Below are 14,635 nucleotides of genomic sequence, written 5' to 3'. Positions count from 1 at the left end.
TTTTTTCCTGGTGCTTCCAGCGTGGGCGCCATTGCTTGAGGCCTTGGCACTACATTACCCAGAAGGACGCGCGCTAAGGTGACATTCATCCAATGAAACTCCAGAAGTGGGTGCATTTCCGAGAGGGCGAACATCCGGGAGTGGGAATTCTGGTGTCTCTCCGTGGCGGACATTTTGATTGTTGTTGAGACTGTGGACTTGGTGAGAGTTCCCGGTTTGCGGTGTTGGGAGGGAGGTGAGGGGCCCAGGAGGCGGAAGTGGAGGCTTTGTGCGCACCGCACAGGGTCGGGTCTTAGGATGGGGGACACCGCCGCCTGCGGGGAGTTGCCCGTGCCGAGAGTCCGACCCGGTCGCTGGACTGTCGCTGCGCCGCGGCGCGCAAAGTCTCCGATGGAGGCGGCTGCGCTGATGGACCCACCTCAGGTAAAGGCTGCGTGCCCCGGGTTCTCCCCTGCCGGTTTCCCCACGGAAGGACGAAGGCCGCGCGTGAGAGGCGCCTGGTCACGTCTAGTCCAGGACAGCGAGGCCTTCAGGGGTGGTGTCCCTATTTCTGACCACCGGTGTAATGTGGTGTGCGTGAGGCTTGGAGATGCAAATGAAGCAGGAACATTGAGGGGACGTGGGCTCCGTCTTGGTTCTGCGAGGAACAAAGTTTGAGGCCAGGCTGCACCTGGAAGGCTAGATGAGAGATTGTACCTTTCTTCTTACGGCTCTGGGATCGGTAGAGAGTTTTGAGCAAAGGAAGGAGAGGATCTGAGTTAGGCTTTAAAAAATTCTCCAAAGCCTGTTCAGTGGAAGAAAAGACTGTAGTAGGTGGGTGATGAGGACTTCAAGGTACAGGCAAGTTGTGGCTTCTCCAAGGTCACAACTGGTAAGAGGTAGCACTGGGGACGGAGGCCTGAAGGAGAGATTAGCCACTCAGCCCGGGGTTGCCCGGCTCCGGTACCGGCAGGGCGTCAGGGAGAGGCTGAGCCCCTGAAGCACCGTCATGGTCCCTTTTTCCATGGCCTGCTTGTTCCCACAGATTCCCAGGGCTGCAGGAGCACTTTTGGTAAATGGAGGTTGTCCCAGTTCCTCAGTTGTTCTCACCCCTCACGCACACACTCTCCGTATTTGAGGTGCCTTAGGGCTCTTCACCTGCCATTCTGACAGGTTTTTGGTTTGGGGACCTTGGAGGACCCCAGGTTCGGGGCACTGAGTGCAGGTCGGTTCTCTGGAGGGAGTATGGAAGGTTACTCCTGGAACCCATACCAGTATGTGGAAGTGCTTTGAGGTGAGGCTGAGCTGGTTTAGGTCAGTGCAGTTCTCCTTTTTTTCTGGTGGGAATAAGCCGGGAAGAGCAGGAGTTAGGCTTGCAGTGCCTGCCTGTGTGATCTGGAGGCAATGGGGTGGTTCTGATCAGAGGAGGGAGGTTTTCTTCCCCAGGTCTCAAGTAGCTCCACCTGGTTGGGCAGCCGGGGAAATGTGTGGGAAGATGGATTGTGGGTTTTCAGGAGTGGGACTGTTCATGGTTTTATTTGTCCCTGTTATACCAGGGCAGTGTGACCTTTGAGGATGTGGCCGTGTACTTCTCCTGGGAGGAATGGTGTCTTCTTGATGAGGTTCAGATACACCTGTACCTTGATGTCATGCTGGAGAACTTTGCACTTGTATGCATGCTGGGTAAGGCCCTCACACTCACCCTTATCCTCTGAGCTAGGCTCTGCCTTTCTCCTTTTCCCATAAGGGCAGCTGTGTCCTTCTCACATCTGGACCCTGGGCAGTGCTTTCTTTTTCAATTGCTTGGTTGTGTGCTGTGGTTCCTATGGCTAGGCAGAGTGCATGCCTTCTTCTTATTGCCCAAACACCAGGAGCCCCCAAGTTGCAGCTAAGTATTCAGGGTCATTAGTCTGTTTTTGTCATTTGTTTTTAATGTTATTGAAGTATTTTTGATTTAAAATTTTGTTTTAGTTTTTGCTGTACAGTAGATCCCTGCTGGTTATCAATTTTAAATACAGCAGTGTGCACATGTCAATTCTAAAGTCCCTAACTATCCATCGCCTGCCCCCTTACCCCTGGCAACCACAAGTTCATTCTCTAAGTAGGTGAGTCTGTTTCTGTTTTGTAAATAAGTTTATATGTATTAAGTTTTTTTTTGGTTCCACATGTAAGAGATATGATAGAATATTTGTTTTTCTCCTTGTGACTGCACTCAATATGACAGTCTCTAGGTCCATCCATCTTGCTGCAAATGGCATTATTTCATTTATATTGTTCCATGGTATATGGAAGCACTTCATCGTCTTTATACATTCATCTGTTAAGGTTGCTTCCATGTCTTGGCTGTTGTAAACAGTGCTGCAGTGATCATTGGTATGCGTGTGTCCTTTCAAACCATGGTTTTCTTTGGATATATGCTCAGGAGTTGGATTGCTGGATCATATGGTAACTCCGTTTTTCATTTTTTGAGTAACCTACATCGGGTTCTCCATAGTGGCTGTACCAATTTGCCTTCCTACCAAGAGTGTAAGAGATTTCCTTTTTCTCCACTTTCTCTGCAACATTTGTTATTTGTAGACTTTCTATTGATGGCCATTCTGACTGGTGTGAGGTGGTACCTCATTGTATTGAATAGTTTTGATTTGCATTTCTCTGATAATTAGTGTTGATGAGCATCTTTTCATGTGCCTATTGCCCATCTGTGTATTTGCTTTGTAGAGGTCTTCCGAGTTGTTTGTTTTCTTGTTATTGAGTTGTATAGTTGCTTATATAAGTTGAAAATTAAGCAATTTTCCATCACATTATTCGGAAATAGGTTATCTTTTCATTTTGCTTAGGATTCCCTTTGCTGTGCCAAAGCTTATACGTTTGATTAGGTGCGGAGATCTCATCCACACGAACGAACCTGAATGTGAGTGGCACTGTGGAATTAAGAAAATTCACACGAGAGTATAGGAAAGCATGGAATCAGGGGACTCAAGACCAAGCAAGTCAAGAGTCCTGAGCTTTGATTCCCATAACATATTTATTAAGAAAGATCAAAAGCATTCTGGCATTCTGGATTATGAATCACGATAATGGACATCACAAGGCATATGCTTCAATTAGAGAAAAAAGCAGAACACCTTGTTTTTTATGACTACTAGGAGAGATAGTTAATCTTTAACTTGGAGCTGGAACCTGGAGCCGTCTGGTCTACATGACTGCTCTATCTCAATCTGTTTTCCTTTGAGACTAGTTCTGCTTTCAGAACTGCTTGCAACCATGTAGCTGGTCATGCGCTTTCTGGATTGTTACTCCAAGTCATTGTCCTCTGTGTTCTCTGTGGTTCTCTACAATTAGATCCCATTTGTTTACTTTTGATTTTATTTCTGTTGCCTTGGGAGGCTGTTAGGGTCAGTAGTCTTCCCCTCCCCCTGGTAGATCCCTCCTTGTTTGCCCTCTCTTTGGCCAAGTGACTGTCCAAATGAATGGTACCGAAGTTTTGCTTGATTCCTGTACTTGACATTTTTTTGTGTGCTGATTGTGGGACAGTGTTGTCATTGACATGTTACTGCTACAACAGACCATGAGGTGTTCCTGCAAGACCTTTTTTGAAGGTTCCAATTTCTCTATATCCACGCAGAATCTGTTATTTTCTTTTTTTTTTTTAATATTTATTTATTTTTGTTGCTCAGGGTCTTAGTTCTGGCAGTGGGCTCCTTAGTTGTGGCATGTGAACTCTTAGTTGCAGCATGTGGAATCTAGTTCCCTGCATTGGGAGCCTGGAGTCTTAACCACTGCGCCACTCGAGAAATCCCAGCATCTGTTATTTTCTGAACTTTTGCTTTGTTTTGTTCTGGCCTCGCCAAGGGGCATGCAGGATCTTAGTTCCTGACAAGTAATGACCAAGAATCCAACCCACACCTCCTGCAGTAGCAACGCACAGTCTTAACCAGTGTACCACGAGGGAAATCTGTGTTATTTTCTGTTCTTTTGATCATAGCTGTCCTAATGGGTGTGAAGTGGTAAATCTTTCCCATTTCGAGTACATCCCTAATGGTGTGCTTATTGGCCATTTTGTATATCTTTAGAAAAATATCTGTTCAAGTCCTTTTTGATTATTAATTATTTTGGTTTTTTGGTTGTTGTTGAATTACAGATTTATTCATAGATTCTGGATATTCATTCCTTTTTGTATACATGTTTTGGAAATGTTCTCTTGCAATTTATGGTTTCTTTTCTATTATGTTTATAGTATCCTTTGATGTACAAAAGTTTTTCACTTTTTTCTTTTTCTCCCCCAGCTTTCTTGAGATATAATTGACACATAAGATTTTGTAAATTAAAGTTTGCAACTGAAATTGTTCATTTTTATGAGGTCCAGTTTGTCTATGTTTTGTTGCTTTTGTCTCTGTTGTCAAAGGCAAGAAATCATGGCTGAATCCAACGTTTTAAAGCTTTTCTGTTTTTTTTCTAAAATTTGTTAGTGTTAGCTCTTATGTTTAGGCGTTTGATATATTTTGAGTGAATTTTTGTGTATGTTGTTAGCTTAGGTTCTCATTTCATTTTTGTGCATGTGGGTATCCAGTTTTCTCAGAAGCATTTGTTGAAAAGGCTGTACTTATTGAATGGTAATTGTCCTCTTGTTAGTAATTATTGCATCATATATTTGAGAGTTGATTTTTAGACTCTCTAGCATCTGTTGTATTCCATATATATCTGTCTTTAAGCCAGTAGCACACTGTTTTGCTTACTGTAGCTTTGTAAGAAAGTTTGAACTCATGTGTTGTGAGTCCTCCAATTTTGTTCTTTTTCACAGTTGCTTTGGCTGTATCGAATCCCTTGAGAGTCTATGTGAATTTGAGTCTGAGTTTTTCTATTTCTTGAAGACATCGTTGTTTTTGATAGGGATTGCATTGAATTAAAAATCCCCCATCTTAGTATTAAAATTGATGAACCTGTATGAACACATCATTCACTCAAAATCTGAAGTTTGCATTAGGGTTCACTCTTAGGTTTGTACATTCTATGGGGGCCTTGATAAATGTACAATGATATGTATTCAGCATTATGGTATCATACAGAATGTGTTCAATTTTCAGTTAAAAATTCTCTGTGCTTCACCTGTTCATCCCTTCTTCCCCCGTACTGTTTGGTATCCCCTGATTACTTTTTTACTGTCTCATTAATTCCCCCTTTTTGAGAAGGTCATATCTTGGGAGTCATAGAGTATGTAGCATTTTCATCTTGGCTTCTTTCATGTAGTAACATGCACTTAAGTTTTCTGCATGCTTTTTTCATGACTCGATAGCTCATTGCAGTTTAGCTGTAAATAATGTTTCTGTTCGCTGGGTGTCTCATGTTTATCTACTCACCTACTAAAGGACTTCTTGATTACTTCCAATTTTTGGTAGTTATGAATAAAGCTGCTATAAATATCTGTGTGAAGATATTTGTTTGTGTGGATATACGTTTTGAACTCCTTTGTACAAATACCTTGGAGTACAATTGCTGGATGATATAAGAAAATGTTTAGTAACAAACTCCCAAACTCTCTTTCACGTGGACTCTACCATTAAGCATTCCGGTCAGCAATGAATCAAATTCTTGTTGCTCAACAAACATACCAGCATTTGATGTTGTCAGTGTTTGGATTTTGTCCATTCTTATATGTATGTATTGGTATCTGCTTTAAAGTTTCATTTGCATTTCCTTGCATCTTTGTATATGGTAAATTGTCATCTGTATGTCTTCTTTTTTAAAAAGTAATTTTTATTTATTTATTTTTGGCTCCATTGGGTGTTTGTTGCTGCAGATGGGCTTTCTCTAGTTGTGGTGATTGGGGGCTACTCTTTGTTGCGGTGCATGGGTTTCTCATTACAGTGGCTTCTCTTGTTGCAAAGCATAGGGTCTAGGCACATGGACTTCAGTAGTTGTGGTGCATAGGCTCAATAGTTGTGGCTCAAGGGCTCTAGAGTGCAGGCTCAGTAGTTGTGGTGCACAGGTTTAGTTGCTCTGTGGCATGTGGGAACTTCCCAGACCAGGGATTGAACCTGTGTCCCCTGCAGTGGCAGGCGAATTCTTAAGCGCTGAGTCACCAGGGAAGTCTCTGTATATCTTCTTTTAATGAAGTGTCTGTTACTGAATTTTAAAAGTTTTTTGTACTTAACTTTTAGGTACAGGATACATTTTGAGTTAATTTTTTGTGAAGCATGTAAGGTTTGTGTCTAGAATTCATTTCTTGGCATGTGAAGTTTTGTTGTCTCAGTACTATTTATTCAAAAGATTAACTTTTTCTCAGTTTTATTGCACTTGCTTGTCTGTCAAAGGTCAATTGAGTGTTTTTCTGTGGATCTGTTTCTGGGCTGTCAATACTGTTCATTGATCAGTTTCTCTATCCTTTCAACAATACCACACTGGCTTGATTATTTTTTTTGATTATTATTTTTTCCTCATGCCATGTGGCTTGTAGAATCTTAGTTCCCCAGCCAGGGATTGAACCCTGGGCCCTCAGCAATGAAAGTGTGGAATCCTAACAGAGGGACCACCAGGGAATTCCCAGATTTGATTATTTTAGATACTAAGTCTTGTTTTTCTTTCTTTCTTCCTTTCTTTTGTTTTTGTTTTTGTTTTTGTTTTTGTTTAATATCCTAAGTCTTGAAGTAGTGTCAGTCTTCAACCTTTGTTGTTCTTCAGTATGCTGCTGGCTATTCTGGGACTTTTGCCTCTCTGTATGAACTTTAGGATCAGCTTATTTATATCCACGTAGTAACTTGCTGGGATTTTGATTTGGATTGCATTGAAACTATAGGTGAAATTGATAACTGACATCTTGACAGTAGTGGGTCTTCCTATTTATGAATGTGAAATATCTTTCCATTTATTTAGTTCCATTTACTTATTTGATTTCTTCATCATAGTTTTATAGTTTCCCACATGTAGATCTTGTACATGTCTTAGTAGATTTATAACTAAATATTTGTTTCTTTCTCTCCTCATTTGTCTGGGGGATATGAATGTGCATGGTCTTGTGTTGTTAATTTCAAACTTCACTTGTTTATTTCTGGTGTATAGGAAAGTGATTGACTTTTGTATGTTATCCTTGTATCCTGAAATCTTGCTATAATTGCTTCCTGGTTACAGATTTTTTTTTTTTTTTTGGTGTATATTTTGGTTTTTACATAGCTGGTTATATCATCTGAGAATGAAGGCAGTTTTATTCTTTTTTTCCTGATCAGTATAACTTTTATATAACATTCTCCTCTCGTTGCGTTATGGCTTATACTATAAAGTCAAAAGGGAGTTGTAAGAGGGAACATCCTTGCCTTCTTTATCTTAGTGGGAAAGTTTCTAGTTTTTCTTTAGTATATATGGTGATAGCTAGTAGGGTTTTATTTAGATTATCAAGTTAAAGTTTTTTTTTCTATTTTTAGATTACTAGGAGATAGAGATTTTGATCATCAATGGGTGTTGGATTTTGCCAGATCCCTTTTTCCTCCTGCATCTGTTGATTGGTTTTTTGTTTGTTTGTTTTGGGTGGGCTGCACCATAGTTTACAGTGTCCTAGTTCCCTGACCAGGGATTGAGCCCGGGCTAAAGCAGTGGAAACTCTGAGTCCTAACCACTGGACTGCCAGGGAATTCCCTCATGTTTGTATTTTTTTTAAATTTATTTATTTAATTTGCTGGCTGCATTGGCTTTTTGTTGCTGTGCACAGGCTTCTATAGTTGTGGCAAACGGGGGCTACTATTCTTTGCAGTGCGTGGGCTTTTCATATGCATGGGCTTCGAATTGTGGTAGCTTCTCTTGTTGTGGAGCATGGTCTCTGGGCTTCAGTAGTTGTGCCTCTCAGGCTCTGGAGTGCCATCTCAGTAGTTGTGGTGCATGGGCTTAGTTGCTTTGCCACATGTGGGGATCTTACTGAACCAGGGATTGAACCCATGACCCATGCATTGGCAGGTGGATTCTTAAGCACTCTGCCACCAGGGAAGTCCCTCATGTTTGTATTTAAAGTGGGTTTCTGGACTTTCCTGGTGGTGCAGTGATTAAGAATCTGCCTGCCAATGCAAGGGACAAGAGTTCAATCCCTTAGCTGGGAAGATTCCCATGTGCAGTGGAGCAACTAAGCCCTCGAGCCACAACTACTGAAGCCCACGCCCCTAGAGCTCATGCTGTGCAATAGGAGAAACCACCGCAATGAGGAGCCCGCACACCTAAATGAATAGTAGCCCCCACTCTCAGCAACTAGAGAAAGCCTGTGTGCAATAAACTGATACAGATACTATGGAGAACAGTATGGAGGTTCATTAAAAAGCTAAAAATAGAACTACCATAAGACTGAGCAATCCCACTGCTGGGCATATACCCTGAGAAAACCATAATTCAAAAAGATACATGTAGCACAATGTTCATTGCAGTGCTATTTACAATAGCCAAGACATGTAAGCAAGCTAACTGTCAATTGAAAGGTGAATCAATAAAGATGATGTGGCATATAAATAAGATGGAATATTACTTGGGCATAAAAAGGAATGAAATTAAGTTATTTGTAATGAGGTGGGTGGACCTAGAATCTGTCACACAGAGTGAAGCAAGTCAGAAAGAGAAAAATAAATAATGTATGCTAACGCAAATGAATGGAATCTTAAAAAAAACTACTGATGAACCTAGGGGTAGGGCAGGAATAAAGATGCAGAGGTAGAGAACAGACTTGAGGTCATGGTGGGGGAGGGGAAGGTGGGATGAAGTGAGAGAGTAGCATTGACATGTATATACTACCAAATGTAAAGTGAGTGGCTAGTGGGAAGCTGCTGCATAGCCCAGGGAGGTCAGCTTGATGCTTTGTGACCATCTAGAGGGGTGGGATAGGGAGTGTAGATGAGAGGCTCAAGAAGGAGGGGATATAGGGATATATGTATACATACAGCTGATTCACTTTGTTGTGCAGCAGAAACTAAGAAAACATTGTAAAGCAATTATACTCAAAGATTAAAAAAAAGAATAAAAAATAAAGTGGGTTTCTTGGAGAGAGCATATAGTTGACTCCTGTTTCTGGATTCACTCTGATAATCTCTCTTTTCATTGGTGCATTGAGACTGTCAATGTTTAATATATTGATATACTTCAATAAATATGTAATGTATTTCTTACAACTTTCTAGCATTGCTTTTATTCTTTGTTTCTATGTTAGGCTTTCACTCTTCATTTTGTTTTAATCGAGCATTTTGTATGATTGCATTTTCTCTCCTTGTTAGCATATCAGGTATACTTGTTTCTTTCTTCCTTTCTTTCTTTCTTTCTTTCTTTCTTCCTTTCTTCCTTTCTACATACCTTCCTTCCTTCCTTCCTTTCTTTCTTTCGCTTTCTTTCTTTCTTTCTTTCTTTCTTTCTTTCTTTCTTTCTTTCTTTCTTTCTTTTCATTTTTTCTTTCTTTTTTTTATGTAGTTGTGCTAGAGTTTGCATTCTGCATTTACATCTGATTGAAATCCACTTTCATATAACAGTGTATGGCTTTCTTGGTAGTTTGAATACCTTATAATTTAAAAAAATCCCAATTCCTTTCTGTCCATTGTATTATTGTTCTCATTTGTTTTAATTTTATGTAAGCATACATAAATGGATGTGTTTAAAAATGTATAACAGAGTATACAATTGCTGTTGTTCTTTAGAAGACATGCATTTGTGAAGCACTTACATGATAAGATGTTCAATATCACCACTGGTCAGGAAATACAAATCAAAACCACAATGAGGACTTCCCTGGTGGCTCAGTGGTTAAGAATCCGCCTGCCAGTGCAGGGGACACAGATTCAATCCCTGATTCAGGAAGATCCCACATGCCATGGAGCAATTAAGCCCATGCACCACAATTACTGAGCCTGCAATCTACAGCCCATGAGCCACAACAACTGAAGCCCGCATGCTCTGTGGCCCCCATGCAACAGCTACTGAGCCCGCGTGTTGCAGCTAATGAAGCCTGATTGCCTAGAGCCTGTGCTCCGCAACAAGAGAAGCCACCACAGTTAGAAGCACATGCACCACAAAAAAAGAGTAGCCCCCATTTGCCACAGCTAGAGAAAGCCCGCGCACAGCAATGAAGACCCAACACAGCCAAAAATGAATAAAAACTAAATTTAAAAAAATCACAATAAGATACTACCTCACACATTACAGTGTCTGTTATGCAAAAGACACAATAAGTGTTCGTGAAGTTGTGGAGAAAAGGGACCCCTTGTGCACTGTTGGTGGGAATGTACATTGATGCAACCACTATGGAAAACAGAATGGAGAATCCTTAGAAAATTAAAAAAGGAACTTCCGTATGGTTCAGCAATTCCATATGTGTGTATTTATCCACAGGGAATGAAATCATCTCAAATATATTTGTACCTTATGTTTATTGCAGCATTATTTACAATATTCAAGAGATAGAAACAACCTAAGTGTCCCTTGACCAATGAGTAGATAAGAAACGTGGTATATATGGCATATTATTCAAAATCATGAAAAAAAAAACCTTGCCATATACAACAACATGGACAGATCTTGAGGACATTATGCTAAATGAAATTAGAGAAAGACAAATCCACTTGTCCCACTGTTTCCACAGAGGATTGGTTCCAGGAGCTCCTGCATATACTGAAATCTGTAGATGCTGAAGTCCTGTAGTCAGCCCTTTAATTCTGAAGTTTTCCCATTTGTGGACTCATCCAACTACAGAGCATGTGATCCCATTTGTATCTATTGAAAAATATCGATGTACAAGTGGACCCAAGCAGTTGTAACCCCTGTTTTTACAGGTTTAACTGTACTACTTGAGTGGACTTACATATTAAATCTTTAAACACCACCACCGCCACCACCACAAAACTCAGATACAGACAAAGGATTAGTGATTGCCAGAGTTGGGCAAGGTGGGTAGATGAAATGAGTGAAGGGTGTCAGGAGTTACAGACGTCTAGTTATAAGATAAGTAAGTCCTGGGGATGTAGTGCACAGCATAGTGACTCTAGTTTACTAGACTGTATTGAATGTTTAGAAGCTTCCAGAAGAGTAGATCTTAGAAGTTCTCATCACAAGGAAAAAAAAGTAACTTTGTATGTTAAACTTATGGTGGTAGTCATTGCATTGTACACATATATCAAATCATATTGTACATCTTAAAGAAATATGATGTCACATGTCAGTTTTATGTCAAGGAAAGTTTTACATTCTCTGATTCTCTTCCTTTCTCTATGAAACCCAAATTTCTGATCTGTCATTTTTCTTCTCTGAAGAACTTTTTTTTTTTATGATATCATGATCTTGTGTACTTATTTATTTTAATTAATTAATTTTATTGGCTGTGTTGGGTCTTTTTTGCTGTGCGCAGGCTTTCTTTTTCAGTTGCAGTGAGTGGGAGCTATTCTTCATTGTGGTGCGTGGGCTTCTCACTGCCGCGGCCTCTCTCGTTGTGGAGCATGGGCTATAGGCACGCGGGCCTCAGCAGTTGCAGCACACGGGCTCAACAGCCGTGACTCACGGATTCCAAAGCGCAGGCCCAACAGCCGTGGCACACGGGCCCAGTGCTCCATGGCATGTGGGATCTCCCCGGAGCAGGGACTGAACCCGTGTCCCCAGCATTGGCAGGTAGACTCCTAAACACTGCACCATCTAGGAAGCCCTGTGTATTTATTTTCAATTTTAATTTTTAATTTTTGTTTACATTGGGTCTTTTTGCTGCATGCAGGCTTTCTCTAATTGTGGCAAACTGGGGCTACTCTTCGTTACAGTGTGTGGGCTTCTCATTGTGGTGGCTTCTCTTGTTGCAGAGCACAGGCTCTAGGTGCACAGGCTTCAGAAGTTGCAGCACGCCAGCTCAGTAGTTGTGGCTCCTGGGTTTATTTGCTCCACGACATGTGGGATCTTCCTGGACTGGGGGTCGAACTCATGTCCCCTGCATTGGCAGGTGAATTCTTAAGCACTGCACTACCAGGGAAGTCCCTGAAGAACTTCTTTTAATATAGTCTAACAGTTTTTCTGTGTCTGAGAAAGTCCTTATTTCATCATCAGTGTTGAAGATTAATGTTGCTGGATACCAAACTCTATGTTGGTGATGTCCTCTGTCCCTTCCCATTTTAAATATTTTACTCAATTCGTTCTTTTTATTTCCCTGAGTTCTGAGGAGAATTCAAATGTAATTGTTTTCATGCCTTCTTTTGGGAAAGGTGTTCATTCCTCTAGCTTCTTTTAATATTTTTTTCTGCATTTGAATGTGATATGCCTAAGATGTCATTTTTTTGGCGTTAAATCTGCCTGATATTCCCTGAGCTTCCTGAATCTGTTGGTTGGTGTCTGACATAATTTTGTTAGAAATTCTCCATCATTATTGCCTCAAGTAATGTTTCTTCTGTTTCTTTTTTTCTTTCTGTTTGAGATGCTTACATACATGTGTTTTAAACCTTTTATAGTTGTCCCACAGATCTTATATATTCATTTTGTGTGTTTTGTTATTTATTTATTTATTTTGTCCTTTTTCAGTTCACTTTTCAATTTTGGAAGTTTCTGGTAAGAGAACGCGAAGCTCAAAGATTCTTTCCTCAGCTGAATTTGGGTATTAATAAGCCCATCGCAATCATTCTTCATTTCTGTCCTGCTGTACTTGATCTTTAGCATTTCTTTTTGGTCTTCTGTTAGAATTTTTCTCTCTCAGGTTACATTTCCCTTCTGGTGTTATGTGCTGTTTGCTTTATCCCTTAGTAGACGTTAATTAGCATATTAATCATAATTATTTATATTCCTAGTGTGATCATTGAAACATCCCTGTGATATCTGGTTTTGATTTGGAAGCTTTATCTTTTCAAACTGTGTTTTGTGGGACACTGCCGATTTTCAGAAGACTCCATGGTTGCAAAAGAGATTAATTAGATTCTCCCATTGTAATAGTTCTTTAGGTGGGGAGATACATTCCTAACAGTTTACACTCCATCCACTGAACATGCTTCCCTCTGGCTGCACCTGACATTCTCTTTTTTTCTTTTTTGATTTTTTACCCCTGGCTGCGCCACCTGGCATGCTCAACCAAGAATTGAACCTGCACCCCTTGTATTAGAAACAAAGAGCCTTAACCACTGGACCACCAGGAAGGTCCCTCCATTGGACGTTCTTTATGTAACATTTCCATATCGTGTATTGTGTACTGAGTTCCTCTTGGCCAGTGTTGGCTATTCACCCATCCTGACTCCATTAGGACTTGTATCATTTGTATCCCATGTCATTGGTCAAATCGGGATGGAGAGTCCTTGGGACTTCCCGGGATGGACATGACTCTGGTCTCAGCAAAAAGGCTCAGAGGTAGCCTGATTAAGATGAACGGCAGCTGGGAGAGGCCTTGATATCAGGCCTGTGTTCAAGTCCTGTCAGGAGGTATGACTTCCTTTTGACTAGTGTTTTAGTGCCATTGCCAGTGGCTACAAATCACTTCTCTCATCTTTCTGCATTCTTGACATTCTGCCAACTTGTCATTTCTACCTCTTCCCAATGTTATTATGACTGCAACCTGGGACTCATTCCCTACCACCTCTCTAAACCACTTATCTCATGTGGTCTTCACACTGTTTTTCCTGTAGTACCTACTGATGCTGTTTGTGTCTTCAACATAAGGGATCCTTTAATATTTCTTGAATGCCAGTGACCTGTTGCAGTCAGATTTTCTGAGGCCTGGACATGCACTTCTGTACAGTATCACAGGTCACCAGGAGATGTGGTCCTGGTAAAAGCCATTGAGAGAGGAGTGAATTTTAGAAGATGCCTTTCACCTTGGGCCACATGCAGTCCTTGTGTCCTGTACTTGGTGAGAGCAGCCGCTTCTCAAGTTGACCTGACTTCATTTCGTGAACACAGTCTTGTGGAATGGTTCTTTCTTGTGTCAAATGTAGAATTGTGATGGCCTCACTCCCCCCAATAAAGTCAACATGAACTCCATCACTTCTGTGTTTGCAGGTTCTTTTCGTGGAGTCGAAGATGAAGAGACATCTTCTGAACAGAGCAGATCTGCAGAAGGAGTGTCACAGATTAGGACTGCAAAAGCAGGTTTGTCTCCTGAGAAGACCCAGCCCTGTAAGATGTGCATCCCGGTCTTGAGAGACATCTTGCACTTGGCTGAAGAGCAAGGAACAAATAGGGGGCAGAAAGCATACACATGTGGGGCATGTGGAAAACACTTCTATTTCACTGCAAACCTTCAAGATCACCAGAAGCAGCATGTTAGAGAGAATCCCTTACGATACGATATGTGGAGACCCTCTTTTTCGAAGAGCTGCACAATCCACACAACAGGGAATCTCTCCACCTGCATGGAGATTGGGCACGACTTCGTGGCCAACATGGGATTTCAGCCACAGGCCACTAATACCAGGAAGAAACTGAACAACAGTAAGGAGTGTGAAGCTGTTTTTCACAGTGGACAAGGTCATCACACCTGGGGAGAAGGCAAGAAGGCCTCCAGCCACACAGATGTACTTGTTGAGGATGTGAGAGTCTTCTCTAGTGAGTTCAGAAAATGTGAGAAAGCCTTCACCCGAAGAGCTAAACTTATTCAACATGAGCAAGTTCCCACTGGAGAAAGGCCTTATGAATGTAGCCGTTGTGGAAAATGTTTTAGTCACAAATGCGGTTTCCTTTCACATCAGAGAGT

At 41.3% G+C, this 14,635-nt stretch overlaps 1 protein-coding gene across 2 annotated transcripts in view; it reads left to right on the top strand.

The window, feature by feature from the left end:
• Positions 1-285: 285 nt before the first annotated feature.
• LOC130842938 (zinc finger protein 211-like) overlaps positions 286-14,635 on the top strand; it is a 37,842-nt gene continuing 23,492 nt past the window's right edge. The window contains exons 1-2 of one of the 2 annotated variants that reach the window (XR_009050645.1): positions 286-423; positions 13,942-14,076. Coding sequence is in view for 1 of the 2 variants with exons in the window: in XM_057719515.1 (XP_057575498.1) it covers positions 1,555-1,662 (108 nt within the window). In the remaining variant the exon portion in view is untranslated. Of the gene's footprint in view, positions 424-1,540; positions 1,663-13,941; positions 14,077-14,635 lie in introns of those variants that run through there. The other variant, XM_057719515.1, reaches the window with a different exon arrangement.

The sequence above is a fragment of the Hippopotamus amphibius genome, unplaced genomic scaffold, assembly GCF_030028045.1.
Source record: "Hippopotamus amphibius kiboko isolate mHipAmp2 unplaced genomic scaffold, mHipAmp2.hap2 H_1, whole genome shotgun sequence".
Taxonomy (NCBI): Eukaryota; Metazoa; Chordata; class Mammalia; order Artiodactyla; family Hippopotamidae; genus Hippopotamus; species Hippopotamus amphibius.
This window is presented reverse-complemented; position numbering and strand designations above follow the sequence as displayed.